The sequence below is a fragment of the Cervus canadensis genome, chromosome 27 (assembly GCF_019320065.1).
Source record: "Cervus canadensis isolate Bull #8, Minnesota chromosome 27, ASM1932006v1, whole genome shotgun sequence".
Lineage (NCBI taxonomy): Eukaryota > Metazoa > Chordata > Mammalia > Artiodactyla > Cervidae > Cervus > Cervus canadensis.
The window spans coordinates 20,751,805-20,768,953 of NC_057412.1; the positions used below are offsets into that span (position 1 = coordinate 20,751,805).

General features: G+C 37.4%; 1 protein-coding gene across 1 annotated transcript; it reads left to right on the forward strand.

Annotated features, from left to right (window-relative positions):
- Positions 1 to 3,602: 3,602 nt before the first annotated feature.
- Positions 3,603 to 16,942, forward strand: HSPA13 (heat shock protein family A (Hsp70) member 13). The gene is made up of 5 exons (XM_043448827.1): positions 3,603 to 3,731; positions 6,285 to 6,625; positions 9,325 to 9,538; positions 12,521 to 12,688; positions 13,609 to 16,942. Exons 1-5 carry the CDS (start codon positions 3,707 to 3,709, stop codon positions 14,274 to 14,276), a joined length of 1,416 nt encoding a protein of 471 aa, XP_043304762.1. The 5' UTR covers positions 3,603 to 3,706; the 3' UTR covers positions 14,277 to 16,942.
- The last annotated feature ends 207 nt before the right edge of the window (positions 16,943 to 17,149 follow it).

Below are 17,149 nucleotides of genomic sequence, written 5' to 3' on the forward strand. Positions count from 1 at the left end.
TTTTAAAAGGCAATATATTACTCATTACAGACATATGTAACATATATTTCCACTTAAATTCATTTAAGACTTAGAGCCAATATCCAGAATATGCTATATTTTAAGACTCAATAGGAAATTTATTTATCCTTCAAAACTCATGAAGTATAATAATTAGATTCTTAGAAACAAAAACATTGCAGCAGCTTTTTATTAATAGTTACAAACCAAATTTATTCTTTACCAATATCTCTACATGAAAAACCTTCATGTAATAAATTTTTAGTCCCCAGAAGATAGAAATAAATGGAACCATAACACTATAGCACAAGGAAAAAAAGATATGCATACTCTGGTTCATTAAATGAGACTTGTCCTGTTAACAGCCTACTTTTAACATAGGACTAATCTTTTATATTCAAATATTATAGTGTTTCATACAATCTAACAATGTTATGTACACTAAGTTGTAATTTCAATACACTTACTCTTTTAATAAATGTGCAGAGAACTGGATCGATTTTCCACTCAACGAATTTTTTTTTAATAGATGAGGAGAGAGAAATAAGTATGGATTAAACAACAACAAGGGATATTTGTCTTTTGAATTACATTGATGTGTTGTACGAGTTTATTATTTGGCAATGATTTTCCTAATTGCACATTCATGAAGTAATAATGTGAATTATTGGGATATATAAACAATTTTCACTCTACCTAGTATTTTTAAATAGTACCTACCTCTAATCACTAAATTAAAAGTGGGTTTAATTTATTAAGAGAACAAACACGAATTGAGAGCATAATTCTCTTGCCTTAGCTTGGCCTTCTATTTTTCTCTATAAATAAAGAGGTAGGTCCACATTGCTCTCTAGGATATTTTCAAGGTATGAACTTCATTTGGTTATCCACTTAAAATCTCTAATAACAGTGACAACTGCATTTGCTAAAAAACTTGCAATCTGACAATCTGGGAGTTTTTAGTCTATCTCATTTACGCTTATAAATATAATAGAAACTGATCTTAAATTTGCCATATTTTTTGGTTTTGCTGCTTCTTTTGTCGATATATTTTTACTATATGGATTTTAAAAGTTTAACTTTGATATATATTGACACTCCTTTATGAAAAACTGAAAGAATGTATATTTTTATCTCAAGTATTCTTAATAGCCTATTTCTTTTTTATAAATTTTATCATTTTTTTGGTCTCTCAGGAAGTTGCCTTCATAAACTTATATGACCTATTTACACTTCTATTTCTTAAATTCTCCATTCTAAACAATACCTATTAACTCCCTACTAGGAAAAATGACAAGAGAAGGCAATGGCACCCCACTCCAATACTCTTGCCTGGAAAATCTCATGGACAGAGGAGCCTGGTAGGCTGCAGTCCATGAGGTCCCTAAGAGTCAGCCACGACTGAGAGACTTCACTTTCACTTTTCATTATCATGCACTGGAGAAGGAAATGGCAACCCACTCCAGTGTTCCTGCCTGGAGAATCCCAGGGACGGGGGAGTCTGGTAGGCTGCCGTCTATGGGGTCCACACAGAGTCAGACATGACTGAAGCGACTTAGCAGCAGCAGCAGCAGGAAAAATGAAGAAATCAGTATATCCACACTTCTTTCCATATTCCTGCCCTCATCTTTACTCTCCAACTCTGGTATTTTCTATTATTAATAACATTACTATAACCCTGAGAATCAACCAGGTTAGTCTCACTAGATAGTTCCTATTAGCAAGGGTGTGTCGCTGGGAGAACGGCAATGACCAGTGCCTGCTGCAATTAATTAATCCTCCTGATTTAGTCTAATCTCTTGTCCTGTCTCTGAAACTTCCACCTCATGCTTTATGATCCAGCGGCTCTGATCTAGGGCTTCCCTGGGGGCTCAGACGGTAAAGAATCCGCCTGCAATGTGGAAGACCCGGGTTCAATCTCTGGGTTGGGAAGATCCCCTGGAGGAGGAAATGGCAACCCACTCCAGTATTCTTGCCTGGAGAATCCCATGGACAGAGGAGCTTGGCGGGCTATAGACCATAGGGTCACAAAGTGTCGGACACGACTGAGCGACGAAGCACGCAGCACAACTCTGATCTGTGAGATTGCCTTCTGCTTCTACACTCTTGGTGATTCAGTTCCCTCATTCTGAAACACCTCCAACCAACCGCTTCTTATTATCCCATCAACCTATCTCCCAGCCGCTTTCACTCTTCAAAGTACTGTTAGACATTATCTTCCACCAAGTCTTCTCTTCAAGATAAAATTATACAGCCTTTATTCAATACTGTTTATGCCCTATGGCCATATCATAATTATGTTATATACCATAGTAAACTACATTTACGCATCTACCTTCTGTCTCTCCTGATTGTTATCAATGGCTAACATCGTGCTCAATAAGTGTGAAGACGATCATTATACTTAATAATATTCATGGATTGCTTGAATTATGCATTCTTCGTAAGGAAATGGTAGTGAATACTACTCACTAAAAGTACACATACTTTTTATTCTTCACATTATGAAAGGTTTTTAAAATACCACCTAAGTGAAGAGAACATTATAATGAATCCCCATTAACCATAACATATTCAATACCCATCAACATTTTCACATACATTTTTAAATCGGTTAAAAAGCTAGTTAGAAAGTCATTGGCCGATTATTCTCCTAGCAGGTTGACCTGCTGTCAACACGGATCGTCTGACTTACATCTAAGGAGAGGAAATAGAGTTCAGTTCTCCAGGATCACAGTTCTGATGAATGTTAACATTAGTAACAGACAAAACACTCTCCGAAGGAGCCATTATGTACAAGCAGTGACAAAGAAGGGAGAAAAATGGGGTTTGCTGAAGACTAGAATCAGAAAAACACTTCACAAGGGTCCTAAATGGCCGTGGCACGTTATGGGATTTGTATAAGGGAACAATTCCTGCCACTTATGACTTAACTCAAGAGAACGTTAAGGTATCTTGTTTACATTTTTACTTTTAACGGCCCTCAGTTTTAGCAATAGAGAAAACATGTCCCTGCTCCTTTGGATAAATCGCACTGACTGAAGATTGCTCGGATACATTTTTCCCAAAAGAAAAGGAGAGGAGTCAGGTTCTTATCCGAGTTCCAAGGTAGCCCTCCCAGTCACCCTCTAGGCCTGCGCTGTGACAAAGTCTCTTCTAAAGGATGCTGTGGGCAGGGAATGGGGGACATTTAAGAACCCGCATCTGGAATCTAGATCCCAGGCAAAAAAGCACGCTTCAAAAGGTAGTAAGAACGAAATAACAAACGCTGAAACCTGGACCTGGTTAGGGACATCACCCCAAAACGCCATAACCTAATAGTCCTCACTCTCCCGTAGGCGAACGGGGAGAGGGAGGAACTACACCTCCCAGAATGCAGAGCGGCGGGGCGGTGCTAAAGAGATGGCCTGTTTTTACCTCATGTTTGCTTAGAAACTCCAGTCCCTCTTCTTAGTACTCCGCCATCCCAGCCTAATTGGCTCTGTAGCCCGTGCGTGGGAGGGCGGCTCAGGCGTCACTGGCAGCGGTTGAATGGGGGCCCTAATCCCCGTCTCCTCACGGGAAATGAAGTCCTTTCTAGTAGTTTCTCTGGCCGAGTCAGAGCAATAGGACTACATTTCCCAGAGGAGCGCGGGTCTGCCAGGCGACTTGGGGGCGGTGCCTCACGTATGGTACAGTCATCGCAAGCCTCTTCGGCGGGACTGTGATGGCCGGAGAGATGACGATCTTAGGTTAGTAACTAGGAGGGTTCCTTACGCTGTCGCGGGCACCGGAGCGGTTGAGGGAAGTAGGGGTGGGTCGGGGTCGTTATTGCACCTGCTCGATCCTGCTAGCGTGGCGGGAAAGGCGTCAGAAAGGTGACTTTGAGGCGGTTTGGGGCTGTTACCGACGCCGGGTTGGGGGTCGCTTCTAGGAATGCCCCGGCCGCTGTAGGCCCGGGTAGGGCCTACGGCGACCGTCTGCGTACATTTCAAGGATGTTGGACCGCAGAAAGTGTTCTTATCCAAAGAATGTCGATTTTTGAATTGTTGGTTGAATCGGGGTCTTTGAGAGGCCTCTAGAATATGCATCTCCGAGACCCCTTTGTGAAGGAAGCGGGAGGAGCACTAGCAGCATCCCGACCTGTAGGCTCGTGGGATGCTGGATTTTGAGAGATCCAGGGCTCTTTAATGTGTAGTCCAATGTTTCCACCAATACGGGTAGGTATTACCCTCTCCGGACGAGAAGGTGATAAAATGTTTCTGGAAATGAGTCTGTAAGAGCGAGTGGACGGTGGGATTGGCAGTTGATTTCATTTCATTACGTTTTGATGAGGATTTTGTTATTGTTTTTTATTGAGTAATTAATTGTTACTAAGCTAACAGTTAGTAAAAGAGACTCCTTTAGATTGGCATTTTGAGTTGTATGTAACCTGGGCGGACACAGGTGTATAACACAGCCTTCTGAAACCAAGTAACATATTAACTATAAATTCGAAATGGCTTCTTTCTCCTTCACTTACGTTTACAGGCAGTGTAACATTTGTACATATTTGGTTTTTTTCATCAGTTAACATATATTGGCCAGCTTCTGTTGGCTGGGAACCATTTGTACGGGGGATTCAAGGTGGCTAAAACCTAATTTCAAAAAAGAGTTTCCATTTATGTTACCATCAAGTTATACACTTCTACTCTAAATATCACCACTGCAAAATATCCTTCATTCATATTTAATACAGAAAAGGTTAACTGTGTTCTGTTATGAAGTGACAGTTTAATACCTAAGCAACTTCCAAAACTATTTTGATCCAGCTTATCCATTTAATACTTTTGAAAGCAAAAAGGAGAGGGGAGATAAAGAGTTTTAGCCTTACAATATCAGGGCTTCTGGTGTGGAAATTTTAATAATAGAATTTTGTTTCAGTATTGATATCTAAAGCTGATTATAAAACTATAAAATCTAAATATCAAACTGTGGAAATTCTGAAGGAAATGGGAATACCAGACCACCTGACCTGCCTCTCAAGAAACCTGTACACAGGTCAGGAAGCAACAGTTAGAACTGGACATGGAACAACAGACTGGTTCCAAATAGGAAAACAAGTATACATCAAGGCTGTATATTGTCAACCTGCTTATTTAACTTATATGCAGAGTACATCATGAGAAACGCTGGGCTGGAGGAAGCACAAGCTGGAATCAAGATTGCCGAGAGAAATATCAGTAACCTCAGATATGGAGATGACAGTGAAGAAGAACTAAAGAGCCTCTTGATGAAAGTGAAGGAGGAGAGTGAAAAAGTTGGCTTAAAGCTCAACATTCAGAAATCTAAGATCATGACATCTGGTCCCATCACTTCATGGCAAATGGATGGGAAAACTGTGGAAACAGTGGCTGACTTTATTTTTTGGGCTCCAAAATCACTGTAGATGGTGATTGCAGCCATGAAATTAAAAGTTACTGAAGGAAAGTTATGCCCAACGTAGACAGCATAGTAAAAACAGAGACATTACTTTGTCAACAAAGGTCCGTCTAGTCAAGGCTGTGGTTTTTCCAGTAGTCATGTATGTTTGTGAGAACTGGACTATAAAGAAAGCTGAGCGCTGAAGAATTGATGCTTTTGAACTGTGGTGTTGGAGGAGAGTCCCTTGGACTGCAAGGAGATCCAACCAGTCCATCCTAAAGGAGATCGGTCCTGGGTGTTCATTGGAAGGACTGATGTTGAAGCTGAAACTCCAGTGCTTTTGCCACCTGATGCGAAGAGCTGACTCATTTGAAAAGATCCTGATGCTGGGAAAGATTTGAGGGCAGGAGGAGAAGGGGACGACAGAGGATGAGATGGTTAGATGGCATCACCAACTCAATGGACATGGGTTTGTGTAGACTCCAGCAGTTGGTGATGGACAGGGAGGCCTGGCAAGCTGCGGTTCATGGGGTCGCAAAGTCGGACACGACTGAGAGACTGAACTGAACTGGGTGACAATCTGACTTTTTGCTTTGGATAAATGACTTTTCCTGTCAATATTAGTACAAGTATTACTGAAATGTTTCTTTTTCAGTCCTTTACTCATCCATAAGTTAAGTACACTAACAGGGTTTTTTTGTTTGTTTTTGTTACTCCATTTTAATGGTATTATAGTCAGTTTAAATTGTGAAAAACATGATGTTTGTGAAATACTATCATGAGTATAAAAGAAAAAAATGTTGAGACTTTTTAGTCTAGTATTGAAGAGTGATTTTAATGTTGTAATTTATCAAATTGTACCAGTTTGATAAGACATAACATTTAATTTGCCTGTATTTCAGGATCAGCTGTTTTGACTCTCCTGTTGGCTGGCTATTTGGCACAACAGTATTTACCATTGCCTACTCCTAAAGTGATTGGAATTGACCTTGGCACTACCTATTGTTCAGTCGGGGTGTTTTTTCCTGGCACAGGAAAAGTAAAGGTCATTCCAGATGAAAATGGTCATATCAGCATACCCAGCATGGTATCCTTCACTGATGACGATGTTTATGTGGGGTATGAAAGCTTAGAGCTTGCAGATTCGAATCCTCAGAACACAATATATGATGCTAAAAGATTCATAGGCAAAGTTTTTACACCTGAAGAACTGGAGGCTGAAATTGGGAGATACCCATTTAAGGTGAGTTAAGCTGAAATGTATTTTTAGTTCAGCACACTGTTTCAATTAGTTCTTTGGCTTCAAGTTACAAAAATTTATATTTCAATGGACTCAGTTTGTATGGAAGTTATATTATCTCATACAACAAGCAATGCCACAGCAGCTCATGGGTTGGTTAATTCATTGGTCCCACAACACTATTGAGGACTTAGGACACTACCGTCTTCTCACTCTGCCGTCCTCACAATGCACTGTTCTTTTATTGTAGTAGGTGGCTAATGAAGTCACATGTACCTATAGATAGATGGATGGGTAAATAGATACTCTCTTTGTGTGTGTGTGTATACATATTTGTATATAGAAAAAGAGATCATACTAGGCATGCTGTGTTTTGACTTCTTTGAAACTCATCAATATATCATATATATAGTTTTACATCATTATTTTTCATGGTTGTGTGGAACAACTGTTCCACCATTTAATTGTCCAGTCTCTGTATGTTTTATTTTTTCCCTAGTTTTCCACTATCATTGGAGCTTCAGTGAATATCATTGTTTGTACATGTGTATTTTTACACTTGTTTGATAATTTCCTAAATTTGATAGGCCAAATGGTTGTATGTTTTTAAGGCTTCTGATTTGTATTGCCAGCTTTGGGCACTGAAAAGTTTACATGCTCTTATCTATTTTTCAGACTGCCTGTGTCTTCAGTAATTATTATTTTTCAGTCTTTGCCAATAGATAAGTTAAAAATGGTATCTGATAGTAATTTGCATCCCTGTGATTTCTAGTGAAGTCAGACTTTAAAATCAGTTTATTTTGCATTTTTCTTCAGTGATCCTTTTCTCACCCTTTGTCCTATTTTCTTTTGGGATGTTTATCTTTTTTGAATGACTATAAAAATACATTTGTGGCATTTAAGTATCCCCCCCTTTTTTTAACTAACTGATGTATAATTTTGTTTTTTAACTGTCAAGAGTATTAGATTTTTTTTGTGGTAAAATCATCTCATTATTTCCTTGAAAATGTTTTTAGAGTCTTATGCTACTTACAACAGCCTTTCCTATCCTATCCACTTGTATTTTTTTCCTAATGCTTTTATGTAAGTATTTGTAGGCTTGGGTTTTGCTGGGCTTTTTCTCTTAAATATTTAGATATTTATGTAGGGTTTTTTGTGGGGTTTTTTTTGGTACATTATGAAATAGGATTCTAATAGTTTTGAAATTAGATAATTATATCAGTGCTGCTTATTGAATAACACATACATAAAAGCTCTGAAATTTTTCAGAGGAGAAAAAATTTCTCCAGGTATGTATTTGGTTTATTTCTTTGCTTTTCTTTTAATTTTTGTTAAGTTCAGTTCATTTCAGTCGTTCAGTCGTGTCCGACTCTTTGCGAACCCATGAACGGCAGCACGCCAGGCCTCCCTGTCCATTACCAGCTCCCAGAGTTTACCTAAACTCATGTCCATTGAGTCGGTGATGCCATCCAACCATCTCATCCTCTGTCATCCCCTTCTCCTCCTTCCCTCAATCTTTCCCAGCATCAGGGTCTTTTGTTAAGACCCTGTATTAATTTGTAATTTTTCTTTTGTAATGATAAAATTGTATAAAGCTATACATTTTCCTCTAACTTGAAGCTTTGGATACATTACTTATGATCCTGGAGTTATTTTAAGGTTTTTTGTGTTTGGGTTTTTTTTTTTTTTAAGTTTCTCAGTGATCCAGTTTTTTTTTGTTGTTTCTCTTTCATGATTACTCTGAACATACTGGAATTAATCTAATTTTTAAAAATGTACAAATATGCAACTACATTAGCAGGGATAATATATTAATATATGTTTTCATGGAAATAATAATATGAGTGATATTTGATTCTTAGCAAAATAGTGAAGTATTAAAATTATTCTTGTTAATATGTACCAGCACATTCTTTCAATTATCTGTTATGTTTGGAAATAAATTAGTTTTTTGAAAAAGAAGATCTTGAGTCACATACATGATTTACCAACTGTTATTCCCTCTATTGGGGTTTCCTAGTAGCTCAAACAGTAAAGCATCCACCAGCAATGCAGGAGATCCAGGTTCGATCCCTGGGTCAGGAAGATCCCCTGGAGAAGGAAATGGCAACCCACTCCAGTATCCTTGCCTGGAAAATTCCGTGGACAGAGGAGCTTAGCAGTCTGCAGTCCATGGGGTTGCAGAGAGTCGGACACGACTAAGTGACTAAATTCCCTCTATCTCATCATTCATTTTCTTCTTTCATTTGACATATATATTGAGAATCTTCTATGTTCCAGTTATATGCTGCTGCTGCTGCTAAGTCGCTTCAGTCGTGTCCGACTCTGTGACCCCATAGACGGCAGCCCACCAGGCTCCTCTGTCCCTGGGATTCTCCAGGCAAGAATACTGGAGTGGGCTGCCATTTCCTTCTCCAGTGCATACTTAGTGATAAATTTTATTTTTCTGCTGTTAATTAAAAACTAGAGTGGATTCATTTTGTCATTTTAAGTATATCTTTTAATAGCCTCTAATCTTTGTACATGCACTTGCTAGATAACAAATGAAATTTTATGACCTTTTCAGGGTAAGTTTTGATTGACTACATTCAGTATATATATATATTTATGTGTGTTAGTATATGTTTATATATAATATGTATGTAGATGTGTACACACACATATATATATAGTGTTTTCATCTTTGCAAATTTTATTCACAGGTTTTAAACAAAAATGGAATGGTTGAATTTTCTGTGACAAGTAATGAAACCATCACCGTTTCCCCAGAGTACGTTGGCTCTAGACTGCTGTTAAAATTGAAAGAGATGGCAGAGGAGTATCTGGGAATGCCAGTTGCCAATGCTGTGATTTCCGTACCAGCAGAATTTGACCTAAAACAGAGAAATTCAACAGTTCAGGCTGCTAACCTTGCAGGTAATATCACTTGCCTAAGTTGCATTGTTCTCAAAATTTTCTTAGGCTGAAAATCTGTAATGAGCTGTATTATTTTGCAAACCACTTGATTAGGCGCCTAGACAAACTATATGGTAGGTAAACAATTAAGAAGGCTCCATGGTACAATGTCAAATATGTATATTCTGACAACAACCTATCAGGTATATGACCAAGACTGAGAAAGAACATGGACACGTTAGCAGTGAGGAATTTGTTCTCTTAAACTTGTTTTAATGTGAAGATGAATATAATACAATGTGTTTTTAAAAATCTGAGGTGGGAGAAAATTTATTTGATACCATTCAGCAAATACTGATTGCCTAGGTAAACAAAACAGGTAAACCCTTTTTCCCAGTTCAGTTCAGTAGCTCAGTTGTGTCCGATTCTTTGCGACCCCGTGAGCCGCAGCACGCCAGGCCTCCCTCTCCATCACCAACTCCCAGAGTCCACCCAAACCCATGTCCATAGAGTCGATGATGCCATCCAACCATCTCATCCTCTGTCATCCCCTTCTCCTCCTGCCCTCAATCTTTCCCAGCATCAGGGTCTTTTCCAATGAGTCAACTCTTCGCATCTTTTTCTCAAGGAGCTTATATTCTATTGGAGGAAACAGAAAATCAGTATTGAAGATAAATATAGTGTTCTTACCTTTAGCATCCTGTCCTATTTGAGGTTGTACCCAAGTCTGCATTTTGGACTCTTGTTGATTATGAGGGCTACTCCATTTCTTGTATGGGATTCTTGCCTGCAGTAGTAGATACAATGATCATCTGAATTAAGTTTGCCCATTCCCGTCCATTTTAGTTCACTGATTGCTAAGATGTTGATGTTTATTCTTAACCTTCTCCTGCTTGACCACATCCAATTTACCTTGATTCATGGACCTAATATTCCAGGTTTGGTGTCAGAGGATGAGATGGCTGGATGACATCACAGATGCAATGGATATGAACTTGGGCAAACTTCAGCAGAGGATGAGAGACAGGGAAGCCTGGTGTGCTGCAGTCCATGGGGTCGCAGAGAGTCAGACACGACTGGGCAACTGAACAACAACCCTTAGCATTATTGACATGTTAACCTGAATAATTCTTTGTTGGGGAACTATCCTATGTATCATAGGACATTTTGCAGCATCCCTTAACCTGTACTCACTAGAAGCTAACCAGTAGCACCCTCTCTACCAAGTAGTGATAATTTTATGTCTCTGGACATTGCTAGATGTCCTTAGAGGAAGAAAATGATCTCTGGTTGAGAGCTTTGATACAGTGTGTGTGTATCAGAAAGTAAAATGCTATGGGAGAGGAAGGTGGGATAGAAGTTCAAGAGGAAGGGGATATATGCATACATATAGCTGATTTACTTCGTTGTTCAGCAGAAATTAAGACAACATTGTAAAGCAATTCTATGACAATTAAAAAAAAAGTACCATGGTATGGCTATGACCAACCTAGACAGCTGTTAAAAAGAAGAGACATTACTTGGCTAGCAAAGGTTCGTCTAGTCAAAGCTATGGTTTTTCCAGTGGTCATGTATGGCTGTGAGAGTTGGACCATAAAGAAAGCTGAGCACCGAAGAATTGATGCTTTTGAACTGTGGTGTTGGAGAAGACTCTTGAGACTCCCTTGGACTACAAGGAGATCAAACCAGTCAATCATAAAGGAAATCAGTCCTGAATATTCATTGGAAGGACTGATGCTGAAGCTGAAGCTCCAGTACTTTGGTCACCTGATGTGAAGAACTGACTGATTGGAAAAGACCCTGATGCTGGGAAAGATTGAAGGTGGGAGGAGAAGTGGATGACAGGACAAGATGGTTGGATGTCATCACCAACTTGATGAACATGAGTTTGAGCAAGCTCTGGGAGTTGGTAATGGACAGGGAAGCCTGATGTGTTGCAGTCCATGGGTTCACAAAGAGTCGGACACGACTGAGCAACTGAACTGAACATGTTATGGAAAAAAAGACAGGATAAGGGAATAGGCTTGCTAGGTGATCAGAGCGTAGATGGCCTTGCAGGTTTTGAAGAGAGTGGTCAGGTAGATCTCAGTGGGAAAGTGATATTTAAGCAGATTTGAAGGAAGCCAGGTAGTGAGCCAAGCAGGTGCATGGAGGAAATTTGTTGCAGGATAGAGAGTGGCCAGTGTAGCAGCCTTAAGATGAGAATTTAGAAGATAGAAGGTTGGCCAGTGTGACCAAAGGCGAATGAGTGATGAAGTCAGAAAGCTAAGGGGAATGGTATTATGGTCTCTGAATAAATGCTTCAGAGTTTGACTAGTTTTTGTGGCTCTTGATACAGAAAGTCATTCTACTTCCAAGGCCACTCATTACATGTGGCGGTTAAAGCAGGAATTCTGTTCAAGGAAATTTTGATCTTTTGTCTGCACATCTACTGTTTAGCATTACCTTGAAATCAGATTTTGCTGTATGTTTCAGAGTTGCTTTCAAGGGTCTTGCATTTTAAGTCTTTTTTAAAAATATCATTGTAGCTATTAGAGCATATCTTCTAAGATTTTTCTTTTTATCATTTTTCTATCTAGTCACCTGTTCTTTTACAAAAAAAGTCATTTTTAAAAGATGAGCACCATAAGCTTGTTTCTATAGCTATTTGTTACTGTATATGATTAATGTTTCCTTTCCCAAGTAAAGTACGAAAGTTAGAAGAGGCCAAGGGATCTTGTAAAATTAAGTATTAAAAAGAATAGAATGATGTATTTCACTGAATCTGGGCCTTTATTTCTTTATACTGTAGTCGTCTTTTAGAATAATTTTAATGATATCTATTTAGAAGAACCAATATTTGTCCTTCCCATTTCATTGTTTTTATTTGGCTTGTGACTGTTCTTATTACTACTCAGTGGAGTTCATGTTGGAGAAGATACTAATATGTTGTAGGATTAAGTGAAAAAAAATTCCTTAATCATGTCATTTAATAATTGTTCTTCCCTCCAACCAATTTTACAGGACTGAAGATCTTAAGAGTAATAAATGAACCCACAGCAGCAGCTATGGCCTATGGCCTCCACAAAGCTGAAGTCTTTCACGTGTTGGTGATAGATTTGGGCGGAGGAACTCTCGATGTGTCATTGCTAAATAAACAAGGAGGAATGTTTTTAACTCGAGCCATGTCTGGTAAGAAAAATGTAGGGAGTGTTAACGAGATTCAGCCATGTTAACATATCTAATGTGTAAAGTGTTCATTTTTCAACTTTTCAGTATTCTTCACATTCATTTTGGTAATCTTCTGTACTTGTGATTTTAATGCCACCACCTGTTTTATTTATGGCAAAAAATTAAGTCTCAAAAAATGACTAGATATGCTGTAAGTCAAATATTGTAGCTCACTGAGCCAGTAGTTTACACCTCCATCGTGAAGGGAACAGAAGGAAAGAAATCATTTAAAATGAAGGATGGTCAGTTTATTTCATTTAATAATCTATTTCACAAAATAGCTATCTTTAGGAAATCAAGTAATAGTGTTTTGCATTCTAAATTTTTTTAAGGTTTTTGTTTTAGTTTAAGGAATTAAGCCTATGGAACTTAAATTTATAGGTAGCCTAACTGGACTCCATTTAGAAGCAAGTTCAGTGATGGGAATTTATATCACGTTACTCTTTTCCTTATTAATTATTTTTTCTACTTTTTAGCTCTTAATCATTTAAAAAGGATTTTTTTAATGATACTTTTTAATTGTAAGCAACACTTCTTTCTTTTGAGATTAATGCCACTTTTTGTTTTTAAATTGCTACTTAAAGCCCAGTCTGTGTTCTCAATTTCTTATTTTCTGAAAAAGTATTTGATATCACTGAGAGACTTCCTTTTATATCATTTGAACCCAGATGTGCACTGTATTTTAATAGTATACTTTTGAATTAAACTCCTTTTAACCCAGTTATTTTCAATCAGTTTGTATATGAATAAAATCTTGATAATATATTAAATAAGGATTTATCAGTCCCAGAATATCATTTATACATACATACTAAACAGATACATGCATATGTAAACACATACATGTAGTCATAATATAAACTTTTTTATTTTTAACTTAGGAAACAATAAACTTGGAGGACAAGACTTCAATCAAAGATTGCTTCAGTACTTATACAAACAGATCTATCAAACATATGGCTTCCTACCCTCTAGGAAAGAGGAAATCCACCGATTAAGACAAGCTGTAGAAATGGTCAAGTTAAACCTGACACTTCATGAGACTGCCCAGATGTCAGTGTTACTAACAGTGGAGGAAAATGACAGAAAGGAACCTCCAACTAGTGACACTGAACTGCCAAAGGACAAATTTTCCCCAGCAAATGACCCCCATGTGGACAGCATGTTTGGAGCTAACCTTTCTCAAAAGAAAAATGGAGAAGGTCAGGTTTTATTTGAAACAGAAATATCACGAAAGCTCTTTGACACCCTTAATGAAGATCTTTTCCAGAAGATACTTGTACCCATTCAGCAAGTGTTGAAAGAAGGCCACCTGGAGAAAACTGAGATTGATGAGGTGGTCTTGGTTGGGGGCTCAACTCGCATTCCTCGAATCCGCCAAGTCATCCAAGAGTTCTTTGGAAAGGACCCCAACACGTCTGTAGACCCTGACCTGGCCGTGGTGACGGGGGTGGCTATCCAGGCAGGGATTGATGGAGGCTCCTGGCCTCTCCAAGTCAGTGCTTTAGAAATCCCCAATAAGCATTTACAGAAGACCAACTTCAACTGAAGACGGAGGGATGGCTATTTGAGATCTTATCTAATGATCTCTTCCTCTTTATCAGACCACCTCCATCAGCCAAATAAAGTCTCGAAAATATCTCATACATTTACCTGAAAGATAACGTTTATGAAATTTTGCATAACATTTTGTTTTAAGATTGAATGTGACCAGATTGATCCTTCTTGATTTTGGAGAGATCCCATTCCAACAAGTACTTCTAAAATGATAGAATTGAGGTAAAACTCTTTTGTAGGAGCATAGGTGACTGTATTTTCTGGATTCTGGAAGTAGATATCCATGTGCACTTAAAACTATATTCTGTAAACATTGCCTAGTGCCAATTACATGATTCCCAGTTCTTACTAAATTGTATTAGCAGGGGCTGGCAATTTACTTGGTTATCAGATGTAATTCTTAATTTGAACTATACTTGAAGGACAGTGTTAATGTCATGTACTTACATTGACTGGGAGATAGCAGTGTTATTTATATAAGCTGCATATACAATATTCAGTAACAGCCATATTATATGACAAAGTTAACCTTCACAAATTCAGCGTCCTGTTATGTGTCCTATTCATGTAACCTGCATTCTCCAGATTTTTAAAATATATTTATTGAATCAGTTTGTTTTCTTTCTAAAAAGCTACAAATTTATTCAAATATTTCATTACCAATTTATATTTTATTTCTTTAATCTGCTATCATTCTCTGCTTCGATTTCCATGGTTCTGCATGGTTAGAAAACAAAAGAGAATTATTAATTGCATTTTAAAAATGTGTTAATATCACAGTATTTATTACTATAATTTTTTGGTTATTTAAGACCTTTGTAGATGTTGATAAGGGGCTTTCCTGGTGGCTCAGTGGTAAAGAATCTGCCTGTCAGTGCAAGAGACACAGGTTCAATCCCTGGCTTGGAAAGATCCCCTGGAGAAGGAAATGGCAACCCTCTCCAGCATTCTTGCCTGGGAACTCCCATGGAGAGGAGTCTGGGGCTACAGTCAATGGGATTGCAAAGAGTCAGACACACAACTTAGCTACTAAACAACAAGACATTGATAAACAGCAGTAATTAGGTACAGTATTTATTTTATGTTTTTGTTTTCTTTTAGTGTTTATTGTCAGTAAGCCCTGGAGAATTTAGCTTGCATTTGATTCAGTTTTACTGACATTTTTCCCCATATTTAATTGTGAATGAGGAAAATTGTACTCATTTGCAAAATCCTTGTTGTTTCCTACCGTCATTTAAAAATAATCAGACTTGGACTGTTTTAACCTTAAGGTTAATTTGTGATAAGAACAAAAAACTCATGAATACTGGAAGTAATGTGGAAATCTCACAGAAGGCAATGTTTAAAAATGTCCACAAATCAGTATTTATAGTAACATTGGTATAGTGTGGTAGTTTTAGTTTGTTTCCTTTTAGAAAAGCTGCAGGAACCAAGAAAGAAAACATAGTGGTTTTATTTGTTATGCCCCTATTATTTGAAGATTTTCTTTTTCCTTAATAGAGGCTGCTACTTCTCAATATTCAAAAGTTATACTCTGGTCAACATTTTTGCTAATGTAAAATATGTCTCTTTACCCATTGCTGAATTTGGAAGGATGTTGAATTTCCAATCACTGAAAAAAAAAAAGCAACCTCATTTCAGCAACATCAAAACATTTTTGCTTCTCATAGTAAAATCTGAGTGTTTTTGTAGATCATAAAGAAAATATTTCTTAGCAGTGAAATTGCTGTTAAAACAATTTCAATCAGATACTTTTGTGTATAGAAAATGTCTGTAGTAGATAAATAGAAAAATATAAAATGTCTGTTCACATGTTTTATTTTAGAACTGAATGGAGAAATGCCAAAGAGGAAGCCTTCACTGCATTATAAATATATTCAAGTGTTCTTTTGAACTTTATAAAAATTTTTACTAGACTTAAAAATTGAAAAAGATCTTTGTGCAAAGGTCTTTTAAGAGAAAAGTGTTCAATTTATCAAAATCTCTATATATAGTACCAGCTTTAACTAAAGCATTTGAAGATTTTTTAAAGTTCGAATTTCTCTAATATATGAGATAGTTCAGGACAGTCTGTTAATAGTTCTTAGAAGAAATGATTTGCAAAACAGAGCAGCTAATCTCATACTCTAAAATTGGAATTTAAAAAATTTGTGTCTGAAAAATAGAATGGCAGTGTTGGAATTTGGAGACAATAGTTCAGCATATTCTCTAGTATAGTACACTTTAAAAAAAATAGTGTCTGTCTTCAATCATATTTAGGAGGCTATGTATAAATAGTCTTGAAGTCAATGTAGTTTATTTAAAAGGTAAAAATGCATTCTGAAAGGGATCATTTATATATAATCTGAAGACATTTTGCATAAAACTATATTTTGGTTGTACATCTTGCTAGTGTTTTTTGAAGTACATAACTTTTAAAATATTAACTGTCTTATATGATTAGAATATGTGAATGAATAATTTATTTGGTGTCAGAAATGGTTCGGTACCTCCTGTGTTTTCACTGGAACCACTGATGTATCAGCAGATACTATTGTGTATAACATGTTCTGAAGATCATAGATACTGTGTATAACATTGTGCCTCTTAACTTTGTGTGCATACAGGTGGTTTACATTTTAATGTAAATAAATGCCACTTTGCAGTTTGTTTTTTAAACTGTGTCCTTTATTTTCTATTTGAGACTCTGCCAGAGTACATTTTTGAGGTATGTAAGTAAGAAAGGAAATGGGAACAGAGCTGATCTGATGCTTACGGCGCATGACCTCAGCAGGTATGGCCTAATTCCCTGCATCCTGAATGTCCCTGAAATTGCTTACTTTTCTACTTGTTTATTTTTTAATTAATGTTTATTGGAGCAAAGTT

Bases quoted from the DNA above. Each gene is read 5' to 3' on its own strand.
- HSPA13 (XM_043448827.1), top strand. From the start codon at position 3,707: ATGGCCGGAGAGATGACGATCTTAG. The intron at 6,626-9,324 runs GTGAGTTAAGCT...TTTTATTCACAG, and splicing joins TTGGGAGATACCCATTTAAG to GTTTTAAACAAAAATGGAAT. The intron at 9,539-12,520 runs GTAATATCACTT...CCAATTTTACAG, and splicing joins TCAGGCTGCTAACCTTGCAG to GACTGAAGATCTTAAGAGTA.